The sequence below is a fragment of the Gambusia affinis genome, linkage group LG04 (assembly GCF_019740435.1).
Source record: "Gambusia affinis linkage group LG04, SWU_Gaff_1.0, whole genome shotgun sequence".
NCBI lineage: Eukaryota > Metazoa > Chordata > Actinopteri > Cyprinodontiformes > Poeciliidae > Gambusia > Gambusia affinis.
This window is the reverse complement of record NC_057871.1, coordinates 421,205-437,803: the sequence shown is the minus strand read 5'-3', so window position 1 is coordinate 437,803 and position 16,599 is coordinate 421,205. Positions and strand designations below refer to the sequence as shown.

Here is a 16,599-nt window from a genome sequence, read left to right as displayed (position 1 = left end):
CCTATGAACAGTTCAGTGACGTATGAACAGTTCAGTTATGTATGAACAGTTCAGTGACGTATGAACAGTTCAGTGACGTATGAACAGTTCAGCTATGTATGAACAGTTCAGTGACGTATGAACAGTTCAGTTATGTATGAACAGTTCAGTGACGTATGAACAGTTCAGTTATGTATGAACAGTTCAGTGACATATGAACAGTTCAGTTACGTATGAACAGTTCAGTTATGTATAAGCAGTTCAGTTACCTATGAACAGTTCAGTGACGTATGAACAGTTCAGTTATGTATGAACAGTTCAGTTATGTATGAACAGTTCAGTGACGTATGAACAGTTCAGTGACGTATGAACAGTTCAGTTACGTATGAACAGTTCAGTTACGTATGAACAGTTCAGTGACGTATGAACAGTTCAGTTACGTATGAACAGTTCAGTGACGTATGAACAGTTCAGTGACGTATGAACAGTTCAGTGACGTATGAACAGTTCAGTTATGTATGAACAGTTCAGTTACGTATGAACAGTTCAGTGACGTATGAACAGTTCAGTGACGTATGAACAGTTCAGTTATGTATGAACAGTTCAGTTACGTATGAACAGTTCAGTGACGTATGAACAGTTCAGTTACGTATGAACAGTTCAGTGACGTATGACCTTTGTCTCCATCATGATGTTATGATTTAAATCTGAATTTCTTTACTGCTTTGAACAGATCAGAGGTTTTACATTTGGATTTAAACAATAATTTCCAACAATATTAAATCTTGTCCCGTTCAGAGGGACAAGGATCAGATTTAGTTCAGTGAAGAAACTGAATTAGTCCGTCAACATGAACAGCTTTTAATAATTCTTTATGCAATAAATCATTGTTTCTAATGGGGGATATATTCTGATCATTTCCTGACAACTTAATAAATATTGAGTTCTGATGCCAGCTGGTCCGGTTCGGGTTCCTAACTTTCAGATGGGGGGGTCAAAGGTCGTCTGGCGGTTCTGGATCTGAGGAGGAAATGTTTAGACTTTAGCGATTTGGACTGACTGATTATTGATCATTGATCTGTGGCTGAACCTGAGCTGCTCCGGTTCTGGTCCCGGCCCATCAGTCACAGCAGATTGATTATTGATCATCAGGAGCGTGACCCCAGTTTGACCCCGATTTGACCCCGCTGTCCTCCTCAGGCTTCATCAGAGCAGCGTCTCAGTTCAGGGTCAGAGGGAACCAGCAGCAGAAGCTCCACTGTGAGTCCAGAACCTTCTCTGCTCCGGTCCGGTCCGATTCTGTCTGACCTGCTCTGCTTGTGTCCGGGTCCAGTCGTCTTCCAGGTCAACAACGTGGATAAGGATGGAGAGCTTTTCCAGGTGCTGCAGGACGCCGTCGATAAAACCGTCCTGAGTTCTGTGCAGTGAGCGGGACCGTTCCAGAACCGACTGCTTCTGCAGAACCGACTGTCCTCTGACCTCACTTCCTGTTCCTCTGCAGATTGTGGGTGGGCTGGACTTCCCCAAGAAGATGGTGGTGGACATCTGATTGGACCAGAACCGTTCGCAGAACCGGGTCAGACGGGAGGTTCTGGATCTGGACCTTGTGGTGTCTCATGAGCATGGACACACCCAGCTGGGAGACCGCTGGTCCAGAAGGTTCTGGTCCTCAATGAAACCCATCAGACCTGAAGTGAACCTTGTTTATGCTCTTACTTTGACTAGACTTGAGATGTTGTTTATTGATGAAGGTCTCCTGTGATTGGCTAATGAGCGTCATGGCTGAACTATTAATATAACTAATGTTTACATCTGAATATTAATCATGTGAAGAAACTTTTTCACTTGTGATTTTAAACTAATTTATTTAATAGAAAAAACAAATTGAAACGTTGAAAATACTGTCATTGTTTTATAAACTTATTTCAGTAACAAAGCTACACACAGTTAGCCGTTTAGCTTGCTGCTAGCTTCCTTAGCTGGGCTCTTGGCTTTCTGATGTAACAGGCGGCACCACCAGGTGGCGCTGCCTCCGCAGCCTGAGCCTCTATAACAGGAAGCGGGCAGGTGGAGGCCAGGAGTGTGTCGGTTTGGAGAAAAACGGTTTTAAATGGATTCTGTTAATAAGTTTGTGCTGATGTTTTTATACAGGGCCGCATTAATAATGACGGGAGATTTATACAATTATCTCTTTTAATCAGATTGAATTGTATGTTTTTGTTTTTATATTGTTTATTTTTGGTAGGACTGCAGCAGATCTACTACATCTAGTTTGACTTTAGAGTTCTGGTTTAGGATGCAGGTATTCAGCGTTTTAATGTTTTAGGTTGACTTGATTAAAGTGATTTAATAAGCATTTAGTACTTTTTGTTTTTAGTTTTATAACTGCTTCCTGCTGTCCCTCTAGAGTTTGATTTTGGTTAGTCTGTTTGTGAGGTCAGGCTGATAACCGTCCACTCATTGTGGGTTTTGTCCTCCGTCTGTCTTTGGGTCACTTCCTGAATACTCGGGTTCCATGCGGCTGTTAATCGTAAATATCTGAGCCCCGATCCCGTTGGTGTGACCTCCAGTTTGGATTGAATGTGATCATTTGTGTTGGTTTGTCCTCCTGAAGTGGTTTTTAAATGTGGGTTGAACGTTATTGGATTAACAACGAGTGGATAAAGTTAACGGGAATGTAACAATAAATATTGTTAATTAACTTTATTCTGGTTGTTTATTGCCCTTGGGCTTGACGGAGACATAACACCTACTAAATATGTGATTTTAATAATTGGTTAGTTAAATATTCAGCGACTTGCTTTGCTAACTAGTTTGAAATTGTGATATTTATAAATGAACTGCATGCAGAAAAATGTTTCAGCATTTCGTTTCTCTACAGCTGCTAAATCACCCAAATCATTGCTGTTAGTTTTTGACTTTGTCTTCAGTTTGGAGGCAGGAAGCAGCAGGAACGCATCACTTCCTCTCACTGGAGATGATTCATCAGGTAAAATCCTTTAATGACCATCAGATTCAACAAGGTGGAAATCCAGTGAGGAGGCTGCTGAGGCCTTAAAGGGACAGTACAACAGGAAACCGCTAATTAGCCTCGGCAGCTCCTGATGACATCACAGAAGGTAGACTGATTCCAGTCCGCCAGAAATCATCAGCTTTATGGATAAAACATAAACGAAATAAACTGTTGATGTTTCTGAATCTTGAAAACCATTTTTAAGGAATTTTCATAATGTACATTTCAGAACCAACAGAAAAAGAGTCCAAATTATTACAGACATCCTGTAATAATCAAAGCTTTTGTATTATTGCACAATTTCAAACTAGTTAGCTGCGGCTTGTCCTGCGGTCCCTGAACGCATCATCTCCGTTTTAAATCCACAACATAATAAACTGGTTCCGGGTCAGCCGGTTCCGGTCGGGGCCAGCAGCCGCCACCGCCGCCTCTCCAGCGCCTGCTGCTTCTTCCGCTCGATTTCAGCGGCCGAGCATTTCCCTGCAGCGACAGGAAATGACATCATCAACTCCAGCTATGACATCACGCTGATGAATCGGCTGTTTCCATGGTAACAGCAGGTTGGGCCGAGGGCCTCACCTCTCTCCGTTGCCATGGTTACCCGTTCGCCGGGCCTCCCAAAGGTGAAGTGCCGGACCCCATCCAGACCGGCATCTTTGGGTCGCAGAGCCGCAGACGGTTCTGACCCGGTTCTGTTCCTGAACACAGCGCCGCTGATTGGCTGCTTCACCGGAGCAGCGGCCAAAGAGCAGCCAGCCGGTCCGGCCGGGTCCGGTCGGATCCGGTTCCCAGAGTTTCTGGGGGTCGGCTGCAGCGCCGCCCTCTGATCGGACCCGGTCTGGTCCGTTTGGACCCGGATCCGGTTCTCCAACTCTTCACACATCTCACACAGCAGCTCATCAGCCGGGCCGTCCCAGACCGGTTCCGACCCAAACACAGAGTCCAGATGGCCCAGGACTTCCGGCCCTTCAGAACCGGGCCGGTTCATTGGGTCGCTCCAGAACCACTGGGATTCTGGTTCCAAGTTCCACATCTGACCCGGTTCTGGTGCTCTGGAGACGGAGGAGAACCGGTTCTGTTCTGGTCTTGTTTGGACCCACTTCCCAGAACCAGAACTCCAGTCTGGGTTCCAGGTTGGGTCCAGGTTCTCTTTCTCAGTTCTGGTTCCGACAGATGGAGCGACCCAACCCTGACCAGAACCAGCCGGGTTCTGGGTGGAGCAGAGCTTCGGAACCAGGAAGCGGTCCGGGTTCTGGGTCCTCTCCAGAACCAGCGAGTCGTTTAGCAGGTCGTCGTTCTCTAACTGGTTCTGAACCGACCTGGGTCCGCTGCACATCCCGGAGCTGGCTGGACCAGAACCACACAGGGACGCTGAACCGGGTCGGTTCTGAGTCGGACCTCGACTCGGGGTTCTGCTCGGCGTCTGGGTCGGACCGTCAAACAGGAAGTCCAGGTCGTCCTGCAGGAAGTCTGGGTCTGACTGTGGTTCCGGTCCAAAAGAATCGGGGCCCTGACCTTCCTCGGTCAGAACCTCCTCCAGGTTCTGGTTCTGGTTCTGGAACAGGTTCTGGTCCAGCTGCCTGGCGAGTCGCAGCAGGTTCTCCACTCCGGTCACTCTGCAGGAAACAGAACCAAAATTAAATTCTGGTTCTGGAGCGGTTCCATCCTGCCACGCCAACCAGAACAGGGGCTTTTGGTTCTGGATCTCAGCGTCTGCCAGAACTAATCTTCAGAACTCCTCTGCTCAGAACCGGGCCTCTAGAACCCACCTGGGAGAGCGCCTCTTGGCCCGCGGGCCCTGTGGGGGGGGGTGGAGGAAGCAGGGAGCTGTGCTGCAGACACAATCAGAACATTAGCCGGGGTTCTGGTCCGGCCCGGTTCCACAGGACCCAACCGGAAGCTGCTGACCTTTGGAGCGATCCTGCTGACGATCTCCGAGATGTTCACGGCGCCTCCGGCGGCGGCCTTTTTCCCTCTTGTTCCTGAACGCAACACAACGCAACGTCAGGGAACCGGAGCAGGACGCGGAGAACCAGGAGGTTCTGCCAGAACTTTACCGGATCGGCGGGGCGACGGGGACGCGGCGTCCCAGACGATGTCCTGCTGGAGATCCAGGTCGTTGTGCGGGGAGTCCGGGCCCAGAACCGGAACCGAACTGGGTTTGGTTCTGGTGGGAGTCTTGAAGTCTATTAAGATGAAACTGTTAGAATCTGATCCGATCCAGAACTTTTCCATGAACAGAACCAGAAGTGAGCAGAACTCTGATAGTGGATCAAACATCCCGATTACAGTCATCAGATTTCACCTTCATGTTTTCATCAAACAGAACCGAACCGAACCTTGACTGTCTGGGTTCTGACAGACAACTAAACTGAATCATTTCGAGATATTTAAATCGGATTTGACAAATCAGAAATCTGTCCGGTGCCGAATAAAGGTCTGAACAGAACTCTTTGTAAAATCATTGTTTCTGGATCGGAACCAGCTCACCAGCGGATAAATCTGGAGAAAACCTAAAACAACAGAATTCTGAATGGAATCAGGCGGAGAGCCTGAACCGGGACCCGAACAGAACCTGTCCGTTCAGACCTGGTTCTCTCCGATTCCGGGTGGACTCCAGGACCACCGCCGCTCCCGTCTGACTCCGTCTGAGGCTGCGGCTCAGGCGGTTCCTCCTCGGAGGTCCGGCCGCCGCCAGCGGCTCCAGCCGCCTTCGGCCTCCGTTCATGGCGGACTGCGGATAAAACTCAAACTGACATCAGTTCAAAATTATTTGGAGAATTTGAACATCGCGCCATGTTGCCTCTTTCCCAGAGTTCCTTTCGGCAGTGCGTTCAAGTGCATAGACGTAATATGAAGAGTAGACCCCGCATTGGCTGCTGTGGCTCAGGAAACACGGCGGCCATCTTGGAGCGGTCGTCCTTCCTACTTGGCTAAAACCAAAGGCAGACCTCAGAACCTCAAGCAGAACCTCAACACCGCCGGATATTTTTGTTCATATCGACGGACTATTGTCGTGAGATCTCGTGGGATAACGTTTCACGAGTAAGATGGACATTTTACCGTTTATATTTTGTGAATAGGCAGGTTTGAAATTCCTTATATCAACCTCAGGTGGAGCCCATGTCCAATATCCCAGATTTCCAGAGTTATTTATTGGTAATTCAGATCCATTCCTTAGTATTAAAACTGGAAATAAACATATTAGAGAAATAATCCAGAGGAATACTATTAGCAAACCTGCTTCAATCTTTTTTTGGAACAATCTCTATACAAATATTGATTGGGAACAAACATGGTTATTGCCAAGAAAGTTTTTGTCTCAAATGAAGTACGGGAGGTGTCTCTTAAAATTCTACACAGATGTTACCCTGTAAATTCAGTATTGACTAAATATATTCAAAATATTGATCCTCTTTGTTCCTTTTGTCACATCGAACAAGAAACTTTAATCCACCTTTTCAGAGAATGCTCTTTCAGCAAAATGTTTTGGTGAGACTTCAAAATTTTCTTTAGTCAGAAATGTAATATACTTATTCCTTTGAATGATAAACATGTTTTCTTTGGTATTTCCAATAACAGTATTTCTGGGAAAGAATATATTATCCATTTTCTTATTCTGTTGGCTACGTTCCACATACATGCCTGTAAATTAGTTAAAAACAAACCCAACCTCACTGTTTTTAGAGTTTATGTAAGACGTTTTTTGGACTCTTTAAAAATATTCACCAACTCTAAAGCTATGAAACTTATTACCAGAAGAGATTCATTTGATTTGTAAACTGTTATTTTTTTTCTCTTTTTTTTTTCATGGAATCCTGTGGATTTGTTACCGCAGCACCTGCAGCATGCTACTGTCTGCAATTGTATATTGTTTATTTGTAAATAAAGTTTAATTTAAAAAAGAATAGATATTGCATTTATTGACAGCTAATATTTGCTAAGTGCTCGGTGTAACACCCGTCTATGTTCCACTGGATATTCCGAGTTTTTAACTCAGAGTCACTGAAACTAAATTTGAATTTTGGTTGATTTAATGTTTTAGAATTACATTCTGACCAAACATCCTGATGTCATCACAAGAATATTTTATCCTGAATTTAGTTCATTTACTTTATACTTTTTGGTTTTTTCCCATTTCTGGTATTTAGTTTCATTCTTGTCCATTTCTGCCATGAATAAAAAAATAAAAGCCCAACCAAGAGAAGGAGCTTAGCGCTGTCAATCATCCTCATGTACCCCCTGCTAAATGTGCTAATGGTGGACAAACAACTTACTGCTACAGGAAGACCGTTTATCTGCTGTCATTGGTGGCAATGCTAATTTACATTAGCAGTCATGGCAGGCTATGCTAGCTGCAGTGGTTGATTGACAGCACTAAGACCCGCCTCCTGACTCTGATTGGTTGTTTCTGACTGATGTGTAAACCGTCTTACATGATCAATATATAAAAACATTTTTAAAATAAATTTAAAACTAAATTGACTTCCTGTTGTGCTTTTATTAATTTTTCATGGTAGAAATGGGCTTCCATCAGGACCAGAACTGGTACCATCCTGAATCAGAATCAGAACCATTAATATTATTATGATGATGTTGTTGTTGTGGTGAAGACACGTGATCCTTGCGGTCCTTCGGGTCTGACGTCACCGCCCCCCCTCCCCCCTCTGAGTCCATCACGGAGTGAGGAGGAGGAGATGGGGATCGTGCGGTGCCTTCCTCCCCGACACCAGAACCTCTTGCTCGGTCTCAGCGTTCCCGGCCCGGTCCGGAGGAGGCGGCGGGGCTGAAGGAGGAGGACGATCCGATGGGAGGAGGAGGAGAAGGAGGAGGAGGAAGAGGAGGAAGAAGAGGAGGAGGAGGAGGAGGAGGAGGCGTCAGAACCGCATCCGCCGCTCCCGCCGCTCGCTGCGGAACCATGAAGACGCCACACCGCGCAGCGGCCGCGGCAGCTCGATCCAAGCGGAGCTGAACCGGAGAAAATGAACGAGGAGCCGCGGCCCGACGAGTGAGTACCGGTTCTGTTCGTGGTTCTGGTGCGGTATCAGCGACAGGAGGAGTCTCTGAGCTCCACTGTTGAAGAGGAGGGTGAGGAGGGCCTCTTCTTCATCGCAGAGGGGGGACGGGAGGTGGGGGGGTGACCCGGTTCGGTTCCGAAGCTCAGGTTCTTGAAATGCTGCATGTTGTGAGTCATCATCAGAGTTCAGCTGCTGGTTCTGGTCCAGACAGAGCCGGTTCTGGTTCCATGTGGACCTCAGCTGCTCCAGGAGGGTTCCCAGCAGGAAAACCAGAGCTATCAGAACCTTGGAGGTTCTGGTCAGCCGGGCCGGTCGGTCCACAGAACCAGCAGCAGAAAGGCTGGAGAGGTTCTGATCAGAGCGGGTTCTGAGACATGGTTCTGTTGTCAGCGTAGAGGTTCTGACAGGACATGTTTGTTTATTAAATATGGACCAAGGTGGGCCCGGTTCTGTTTCCAGGACCTGACAGAATTAAAACCCAGGACATTTCCAGGTCCAATACTTGGTTCTGTAGAACCAGCCTGTGTGAGAGATCCGGATGGATGGAGGTTCAGATGGAGTTTGGCTTATGATCCGGTTCTGGTTCTGGTTCTGGTTCTGGTTGGCTCCTCCTCTCTCAACTGGATCTCAGGAACATCCTGTTGGGTCGATCCAACAACGCGAACCCGTCCTGATCTTCTGGTTCTGTTGTGGTAAAGGCTGTTTGTGTTCTGATGACCTTTGACCTGTGTTGCAGTGACAGCTACATCGTGCGGGTCACGGCGGTGGTGATGACCCGGGACGAGTCCAGCGGCGGCTGGCTGGCGCTGGACGGCTGCCTGAGCCGGGTCGGGGTCTGCCGGCTGCGGCCTGATGGGCCGACGGGCCGGAACAACTTCCTGATCCACGGGGAGCGCCTCAAGGACCGGCAGGTGGGCTCGGTCGGTACCGGTTCTGCTGGGCCGGTACCGGTCCAGAACACCAGGCTTAAAAACCATCAGCAGTGTTTTGAGATCAGAACTTAAATCTGCAACAAATTAAAAACGTTCCGTCAGCAAGGAGCAGAAGGTCCAGTCGGTCAGAACCGTCCTGATCCATTTGGCCTTTTCAGTTGAAGCGCTAACATCGGTTAGCGCTTCAACTGAAAATAAATAAACAGAACAAACATTCGAAATAATGTCAGAGTTTAATTCTGGTTGGTTCTGCTCCAACTTTCTGTCTGGATTCCCAGGTGATTCTGGAGAGTTTCTTAAAGAAAGACCTGGTCTACACCAAGGCCACGCCCACCTTCCACCACTGGCAGGTGGACAGCAGGAAGTGCGGCTTGACCTTCCAGTGTTCGTCCGACGCCCGCGCCTTCGACCGCGGCGTGAGGCGAGCGCTGGAGGACCTGGCAGAAGGTAGGACAGCAAACGACTTTAACTAGACCATTTCCTACAGGGAGACACCTTGAGGCCTTTAGAGGAAACACCTTGAGGCCTTTAGAGGAAACACCTTGAGGCCTTTAGAGGAAACACCTTGAGGCCTTTAGAGGAGACACGCTGATCTTTTGTCCGTCTCTTCAAGGACGTGTCCTTCAAGTGTCCGTCGTTGAGACAGGATTTCTTTTGGCCTTTGGGGCGTCTTTAAAGCGACCAGCAGGGGGCGCCTTGATCCTGATCTCACTGGAAGTTGGTGGTTTGGGCCCCTGGTCAGGGGGAGGAGGTCTTGGCAGAAGCAGAACCTGTAGGAAGGAGGATATGTCCCTATTGGCTGGGAACGCTTTTGGATCCCACAGAGGAGAGCCATGTTGGATTTCCCTCCTGTTACCATGGCAACCTGATCTCTGATAAGCAGCAGACAATGAAGGGTCGGACGGAGGATCAACTCTGAGGCCTCCGAGGAAACGACCCAAGACTGAACTGGAGAAGGATCCGGGTCAGAAGAAAGCAGAAGCCTGAAGTGAAGCCAACCGTCCTGCTCCGTCCAGAACCGGGCCCACGGCGGTTCCTGTAGTGGTCCAGACGGAGGAAAGCCCTGAATCACTGATCCCTGATCTGCTCTCTGCTCCGCAGGTTCCACCACGTCTTCGTCGACGCTGCAGAACGAAGCCGAGCTCGGAGACGACGACGTCTTCACGGTGAGGAGTGTGGAAATGTCAGGTCTTACGACGCTCCATCAGAGGTGTGAAGATCCACCAGCAGAACCGGTTCTGGTTCAGTCCAGATTACTGAAGCAGCTGGAGCCTCTGGAGCAGCGAACTTCATCCACTTACAGGACTAAAGTAGAAACAGAGAGAAAAAATCTCAAGAAAAGATTTCAAATCTGCTGCTTCCTGTTTGAGTCCAGCAGGATTTTTACATAGATCTGTTATAGATCTGTTATAGATCTGTTAAAGATTCATTATAGACCTATTATAGATCTACCACAGATCTGTTATAGATCCAATAAAGAGCTATCAGATCTGTCATAGAAATCTAAATTCATAAATCCATTATAGATCCTTTATAGATCAGTCAGAAATCTAGATCATAGATCCGTTACAGATCCTGTTAGAGCCGCTGGCTGCCCTTCTCCAGGTCAAAGGTTTCAGACATTTATTGATCCACCAGGATCTGAACTGATGATCTTCTGTTTCCTCAAAACATTTCTGCTAAACCAAAAGAACCTGGAACCCAGAAATCCTTCCATAACCTGGGAATGAATAGAAATCACAGCTAGAATGAACTTACACATCAGGCTTTTTAAAAATGGGACCTTTCAAATGCTTCCAATAACAAGTAATTTATTTACAAATTCAGTTATTTTATTAAACAAATCAAACTTTGTATCAGGAAATAGATTGCAATAAATACATATTGATATATTATTTTGTCAATGTTAATATAATTATTGCTGTTAGCACTGTTAGCGCTAACATTAGCATATTATTGAATGTACAGCATTAAGCAAGAATCTGAATAAATATTGAATGAACAATATTCATAAAGAGGATGAGATCATTTTGAGATGTTTTTGGAGAAGGTTGGGTTTTAATACATTTTTACCTCTACCCCCTCCTTAAGGCCCTTCAATACTACTACTGAAGAGTAGTACTCTTAAGTACTTGTAGTATTTTGCAGTAGCTTTAAGATGACTCAGTTCTGAACTGTAGTTATTTTTACTGAACCAATAAAATTATAAAACCACCTTCTCTCTCATTGTAAAGCTAGTTCTGGCCTAGTCAAAGGATACAGACCCTTAACATTAGCAGCCTTAGCATTTCTACAATAGCATTACAATGATGTAAAATATATTTAGAACATTATGACAAAGTCCAGCAAACTGCAGATGTGTTTATTTGTTGAGGTTTTTCAGTATCTGGTAGTTAGCTGTGTAGGTTAGCAGTAAGCTAAGTGAGCTAGTTCCCACAAGCTGTTTCTGTACAAGAGGGTTACCACCTCTGTTCACCGAGCTAAACCCTGTTAGCCCTGGAGCCCATAGGACCTGCCCTCTAGTGGACACTCTGGGAATCACAACCTGAAGTATCTGTGGGTTTTCAGTTCTTCCATCTCCTCCGTTTGTCCTGCAGACGGCCACCGACAGCTCGTCCAACTCGTCTCAGAGGAGAGAGCCCGCCATGCACGCGGCGCCGGCTCACTTCTGCGAGCCGCGCCGGCACCACTGCATCCTGGGACATTTCTATGAGCACCACCGGCCCTCGGACCACTACTTCCTGGACCCTGTGAGTCCGCAGCGCCTTTGTTTTGATGCTTCTGCGTGAGGGCTGCACAATATATCGCAAATATAATATCAGCGTGGAGAGCACAAACTGCTGGCTCATCTATTTTACGAGTTCTTACGTTCATCGTTTAGCCAGTAGGACAGAAAATCATGGCAGTAAAAACTCAAATTAGACACAAATAGCATAAAAAACGGGCATATTTTGCTCCTGATATCGTTATCTCAGTATTTGCCAATATTATCGCCATTGGAAGGTTTTCCAGCATCGTGCAGCCCACTTGCATCACCTTGTAGAAACATCAAGGTTTGTTCCTGCGACTCATGCGCTCCCCTCGGCTCTGGCAGGCGGTCCACATCTTTCCTCGTCACGCCAGCTTCCCTCTGGAGGAGGAGGACATCGTTCGCTTCAGCCCCCGTGAGCGCAGCTGGCTCACCGGCTACGAGGACTACCGTCACGCCAACGCCACGCGAGACAAGCTCCCGGAGACCTGCGTGCATTTCACCAAGAGCGACGCGCCGAAACGCGACTACACGTACCCGTACCCGCTGAGCTGCGGCGTGCAGCGGGGCTTCGACAGCAAGCCGGGCGGCCTCGAGGCGGGCGGCGGCCGCAGGGCGGTGGTGACGCTGCAGCCGCGGCCTCCGGCGTCCAAAGGGAAGTGTCACATGGAGGACGGGGGGCGGCTCCGCTGCGTCTACTGTCAGGACATGTTCAACCACGAGGACAACGGGCGGGGCCAGTGCCAGGAGGCGCCGGACCCCATCCAGACCTGCATCCGCCGGGTCAGCTTCATGTGGTGCGCCGACAGCCTGCTGTACCACTGCATGTCCGACCCGGAGGGCGACTACTCGGACCCCTGCTCCTGCGACACCAGCGACGAGCGCTTCTGCCTGCGCTGGACGGCGCTGGTCGGTCTGTCGCTGCTGGCGCCCTGCATGTGTTGCTACGCCCCCCTGAGGGCGTGCCACCGCTGCGGCGTGGCCTGCCGCTGCTGCGGCGGCAAGCACAGGGCCGTGGGCTGAGCCGCCGGAGGCCGCGGCTGCAGGCCCCGCCCACTCCACAGAGACCGTCACCGCTGTTCTTTCTGTTGTTGATGTGGTTCATCTGTAGAGGGAAGTGAAACTTTGTGTCAACCGTTGTGCTTTTTCTGTCACTCTGAGGACCAAATGAAGAAAATGTCTATGAAAGTTTGGATATTTGGAGCCGCCAGGTTGGCCTGGAGAAGGTCCAGAAGGATTCCTGCAGGTCAGTGAAGGTGGAGCTGGGTTTGTGATGCTGTTCATCTGGAAGAAGCTGCTTCACTCTCTTGTTGAGACAGACATTTATTCTACACAGAGGGATATTTCTGATATTTCTGACTTACAGCTAATAGGATTCAAAATGTTATTCAGAAAATTAGAAAATTTCATTTCCTAAAACAAACAAACAAACAAACAAACAACACCTCCTCCAAACCTTCAGATGAGCTCTTCACTATTCTACCAGTGTTGTTGCTTGTTCACCTTTTTCACACACTTTCTCCTTCCATTCAGTTTTTTCTTAGTAGATTTGTACAGTGGTGTGTGTTAGCCACCGCATCGTTAGCTTTTGCAGCTTTCCCTCCTTGTTGTCATGGCAGCAGTCTTCCTCATGACAGAACTGATGGTTTTATTGGTCTGGTGGTTTGGGTTTTTCAGAATCTGAACAAAAAATCTGAAACTGGATGTTTATCCCTCTGTGTGGCATAAATATGAGACCTGACTTAAATTTAATATTTCATCTTTCTAGAACTTAACTTAACTTGGCAGTTTGGAAAAATAAAGTAAACATTAGTCACTGAAAAGTCCAAAATGGCCACCAAGGTTGTGAAGGAGAAAATATGTTTGCACTATAATCAGCAGTGGCTACAGCTAACCAAAAACTTACATTTACTAATGACATATTCATTAAACAAAAACCCTAGCTCAGCTATCCTAAAGACATAAAACATTAGCAGAGCTAATGCTAACCCGCTAAACACAAAAAATTAGCAGAAGCTAACCATTAAGTTGCTAACTTGTATGAACAGGATGACCAAATTTCAAAACAATTGGACTTGGATGACATCAAATTCATCCAGGTCATGAAAATGGGTAACAAGAACTGGTTTAAAAGGCTCAAAAATGATGACAGCCATCTTGAAAAATGGTCGTCACCCTGAAATTCAAGTGGCTGGTGGGAAAAATGAAAAACCTATGACCTGAATTTTTATGCTTGTAACCACACTGGAATTTTTTGACAGAAAAGTGACGCATTTAACTAGTTATTGTAATGGAGAATCTCCTGGTTTATCACCAACACACACATACACACACACATACACACACACATATACACACACCATGGCGGCAGAGGCGCTGTGCTGAAAACCAGCCGGTGAGTCCTCAGCTCAGCTGCTCGGTTCTGGAGCAGGCTGTCCAAACACAGCGAGGATTTTTGGGCCCAGATTCCTGAGAATTGATCATTTTGGGGGTAAGGTTTGGAGGAGCGTTGCTGCTCTGCTGTCTGGAGCCGATAACAGGAACACAGGCAGATGATCACAATCTGGGTTAAAGAGCAACTAACAAAAATGGGAGCTGAAGTTTGAAATCTATTTTTTTATTGGTGTAACGACAGTTCCCCCAGCATTTCAGAGAAAGGCTATAATGTAAATTAATACAGATATTTTTGATGCAACATAAGCTACAGAAACTGGGCCGTACTGGCAGCAGCAGGAAGCAGTCGACTCCAGTTGTATACCCGACATCGGGTCAGAACCCGGTGGGGAAACAATCCAGATGTTTGTTCAGGTAAAATTTACTGACGTTTCTGGGCTGAATGTGTTTTTAAGTGTAGCTTGACATCGGGACGAATGGCGTTTGGGAAATTCATCTGTGGTTTTTAAGTTTAACAGACGATGAGTTCTGGTCCGGTCCGGTCCGGTCCGGTCCGTGTGGCCTAGATTAGCAGCCCCGCTAGCACCTAGCTTCCTGGTTGTCCTTGATGTTCTTGTGCAAAGTGATCCAGTTCCTGTAAAATTATTAGCGATGCTAGTAGTTAGCATTATGCTAACATAGGCCACATGGTGCTGCAGCTGAAATGTTCTGCTGAAACTTTGTGGCAAACAGGAAGTCAAGATGGAAAACAGGAAGTCAGGACAAGATGAGATCAGTTCCATCTGCTTTTCCAGACGTTTCCTGGTACAGACTGTAAAGTTGGTGGAAGGAAAACATCTGTGAAAACCATCGATGTTGGCCTTGCAGTCCATAGTTGGGTCAGAATGCAGTAGCTGGTTCCCAGTCTGGTTCCCAGTCTGGTCAGGGCACAGCAGCTGGTTTCCCTCCAGAGAGAAGCGGCAGTCTGGACCGTCAGAGATGAGTGTCCAATAAAAAAATGAAGTGTCCAACAGGAAGTGTGTCCGGCGTCTGAGAAGCCACTTCCTGTCTGTGTGTCGGCCGGCGCTGGCTCTCTCCAGGGAAAGTGCCTGAAGCCTCTTCATCGTGTCTTCATCAGTCTAATAACTATGATGAAAAAAGCAAAGGTGCAGTCCATCAGTTTGTCTTTTTTTATACATAATTACATTTATACCAGTGTAAAAACTGAATATATGAATATATACTGTATATGTATATGTATCAAGTCAGCAATCTACATTTTTCAGTTCTATTTTTTTATTGTTTCTAAAATGATGGATGTCAAAGATACAAAGAAAAATACTAAAATCTGAAAAATAAAAGAAAAGCTCAAATTTACTGACTTTGTTTTGATTTTACTGACAGCAACTTGTTATGCAACAAGTCTGAGTTAAAAATGTTCACCAGCCCAGAGTTTCCAGGTGAAGGAGGTCAGGTTCCCAGTCTGGTTCCCAGTAACAACATGTAGAAAGACCTGGGCTGGGAATCGAACCCAGGACCTTCTTTGTCCTAATTGAAGCCGTCAATCAGCCGTCTGATTGGCTAAACAAGTCAAGAAAACTTCTTCCCAGGTTAGTAGGACTCCAGTCAACATTTTAGGACTTTTCAACCTCCATACATGTCCCAGTGACTCCAAATTTTACTCAGTTAAGTATGAAACCAGACAGAGTGAAGGAGAAGAGATATTTTCAATATTAAATAATATATATAATATATTAGCGACTGTCAAACAAAGTCGCCGAGCAGCTGAGTAGGGGAATCCTTGTTGACACGCCAGCTGATCAAAAACGCAAATCCAGGATGCAGTTTAAAATAGTTTTATTTTGTCGATATTGTCAATATCCAAGAAAGAACAGTGTCCAAAAGAGCATAAAAAGTGGATCCGCAAGTTTAAAGAGTGATCAAAGACTAGTGATGGTCTATCTGAAGCCAGGCTTCAGATAGACCATGTTCAGATAGGGTCTTCGATATTTATAGTTCATGTGTATTAATGATTTTGATGATGACACTCATCAAAATGTAATGTTTGTTACCAGTTTTCTCAATGGTTGATTATGGTATATTTTGCGAATTTATATTTATGTGTTTTTATTATGTAAATCATTTTGACACTGGATTGTTGCTGAAATGTGCTACACAAATAAACTTTATTGAAAAGGAGCCAGCAAGAAGAAAAAAAATCTGACATCAGGGAAAACTGGAGATGATTCACAAGATTCTTAAATAATAATAATTAAACCTTTCACATCCAAAAATTCTCACCTTCTTAAAATTTCCTCTATTTCTTTGTTCTGCAAAAATATATCAGTCTCTAAAAGCACAAACAGACTTAAAGCTGTTGGAAAAGTAAAATTCTGGCTGATGTGTAAAAATATAAGGGATCAGATCAGAGAGCCAATAGAAATCCAAGAAAAAGAATTTTTGAAGAATTTTAATTTTTCAGGAGGCAAATCAAAACTCAAAGAAAACTGTCTGCCCCAACAAGCTGCACTCTGA

General features: G+C 46.2%; 3 protein-coding genes across 3 annotated transcripts; 1 reads left to right on the top strand and 2 right to left on the bottom strand.

Annotated features, from left to right (window-relative positions):
- Window positions 1–2,964: 2,964 nt before the first annotated feature.
- On the bottom strand, window positions 2,965–4,607 carry LOC122828953. Its single transcript, XM_044113059.1, has 2 exons — window positions 3,572–4,607; window positions 2,965–3,472 (listed from the first exon to the last, which is right to left on the bottom strand). Exons 1-2 carry the CDS (start codon window positions 4,326–4,328, stop codon window positions 3,381–3,383), a joined length of 849 nt encoding a protein of 282 aa, XP_043968994.1. The 5' UTR covers window positions 4,329–4,607; the 3' UTR covers window positions 2,965–3,380.
- Window positions 4,545–5,891, bottom strand: etaa1a (ETAA1 activator of ATR kinase a). Its single transcript, XM_044113093.1, has 4 exons — window positions 5,582–5,891; window positions 5,050–5,178; window positions 4,762–4,974; window positions 4,545–4,608 (listed from the first exon to the last, which is right to left on the bottom strand). The coding sequence occupies exons 1-4, from the start codon at window positions 5,718–5,720 to the stop codon at window positions 4,604–4,606; spliced, it is 486 nt and encodes a 161-aa protein (XP_043969028.1). The 5' UTR covers window positions 5,721–5,891; the 3' UTR covers window positions 4,545–4,603.
- Window positions 5,892–6,328: 437 nt separating this feature from the next.
- spred2a (sprouty related EVH1 domain containing 2a) lies at window positions 6,329–12,960 on the top strand. Its single transcript, XM_044113040.1, has 6 exons — window positions 6,329–8,000; window positions 8,747–8,921; window positions 9,221–9,389; window positions 10,044–10,108; window positions 11,540–11,692; window positions 12,037–12,960. Exons 1-6 carry the CDS (start codon window positions 7,975–7,977, stop codon window positions 12,712–12,714), a joined length of 1,266 nt encoding a protein of 421 aa, XP_043968975.1. The 5' UTR covers window positions 6,329–7,974; the 3' UTR covers window positions 12,715–12,960.
- The last annotated feature ends 3,639 nt before the right edge of the window (window positions 12,961–16,599 follow it).

Bases quoted from the DNA above. Each gene is read 5' to 3' on its own strand.
- LOC122828953 (XM_044113059.1), bottom strand. From the start codon at position 4,328: ATGTGCAGCGGACCCAGGTCGGTTCAGAACCAGTTAGAGAACGACGAC. The intron at 3,473-3,571 runs GTGAGGCCCTCG...CTGTCGCTGCAG, and splicing joins AACCATGGCAACGGAGAGAG to GGAAATGCTCGGCCGCTGAA.
- etaa1a (XM_044113093.1), bottom strand. From the start codon at position 5,720: ATGAACGGAGGCCGAAGGCGGCTGGAGCCGCTGGCGGCGGCCGGACCT. The intron at 5,179-5,581 runs GTCTGAACGGAC...TCATCTTAATAG, and splicing joins CCGGAATCGGAGAGAACCAG to ACTTCAAGACTCCCACCAGA. The intron at 4,975-5,049 runs GTAAAGTTCTGG...TGTTGCGTTCAG, and splicing joins CCCGTCGCCCCGCCGATCCG to GAACAAGAGGGAAAAAGGCC.
- spred2a (XM_044113040.1), top strand. From the start codon at position 7,975: ATGAACGAGGAGCCGCGGCCCGACGA. The intron at 8,001-8,746 runs GTGAGTACCGGT...CCTGTGTTGCAG, and splicing joins GAGGAGCCGCGGCCCGACGA to TGACAGCTACATCGTGCGGG. The intron at 11,693-12,036 runs GTGAGTCCGCAG...CGGCTCTGGCAG, and splicing joins ACCACTACTTCCTGGACCCT to GCGGTCCACATCTTTCCTCG.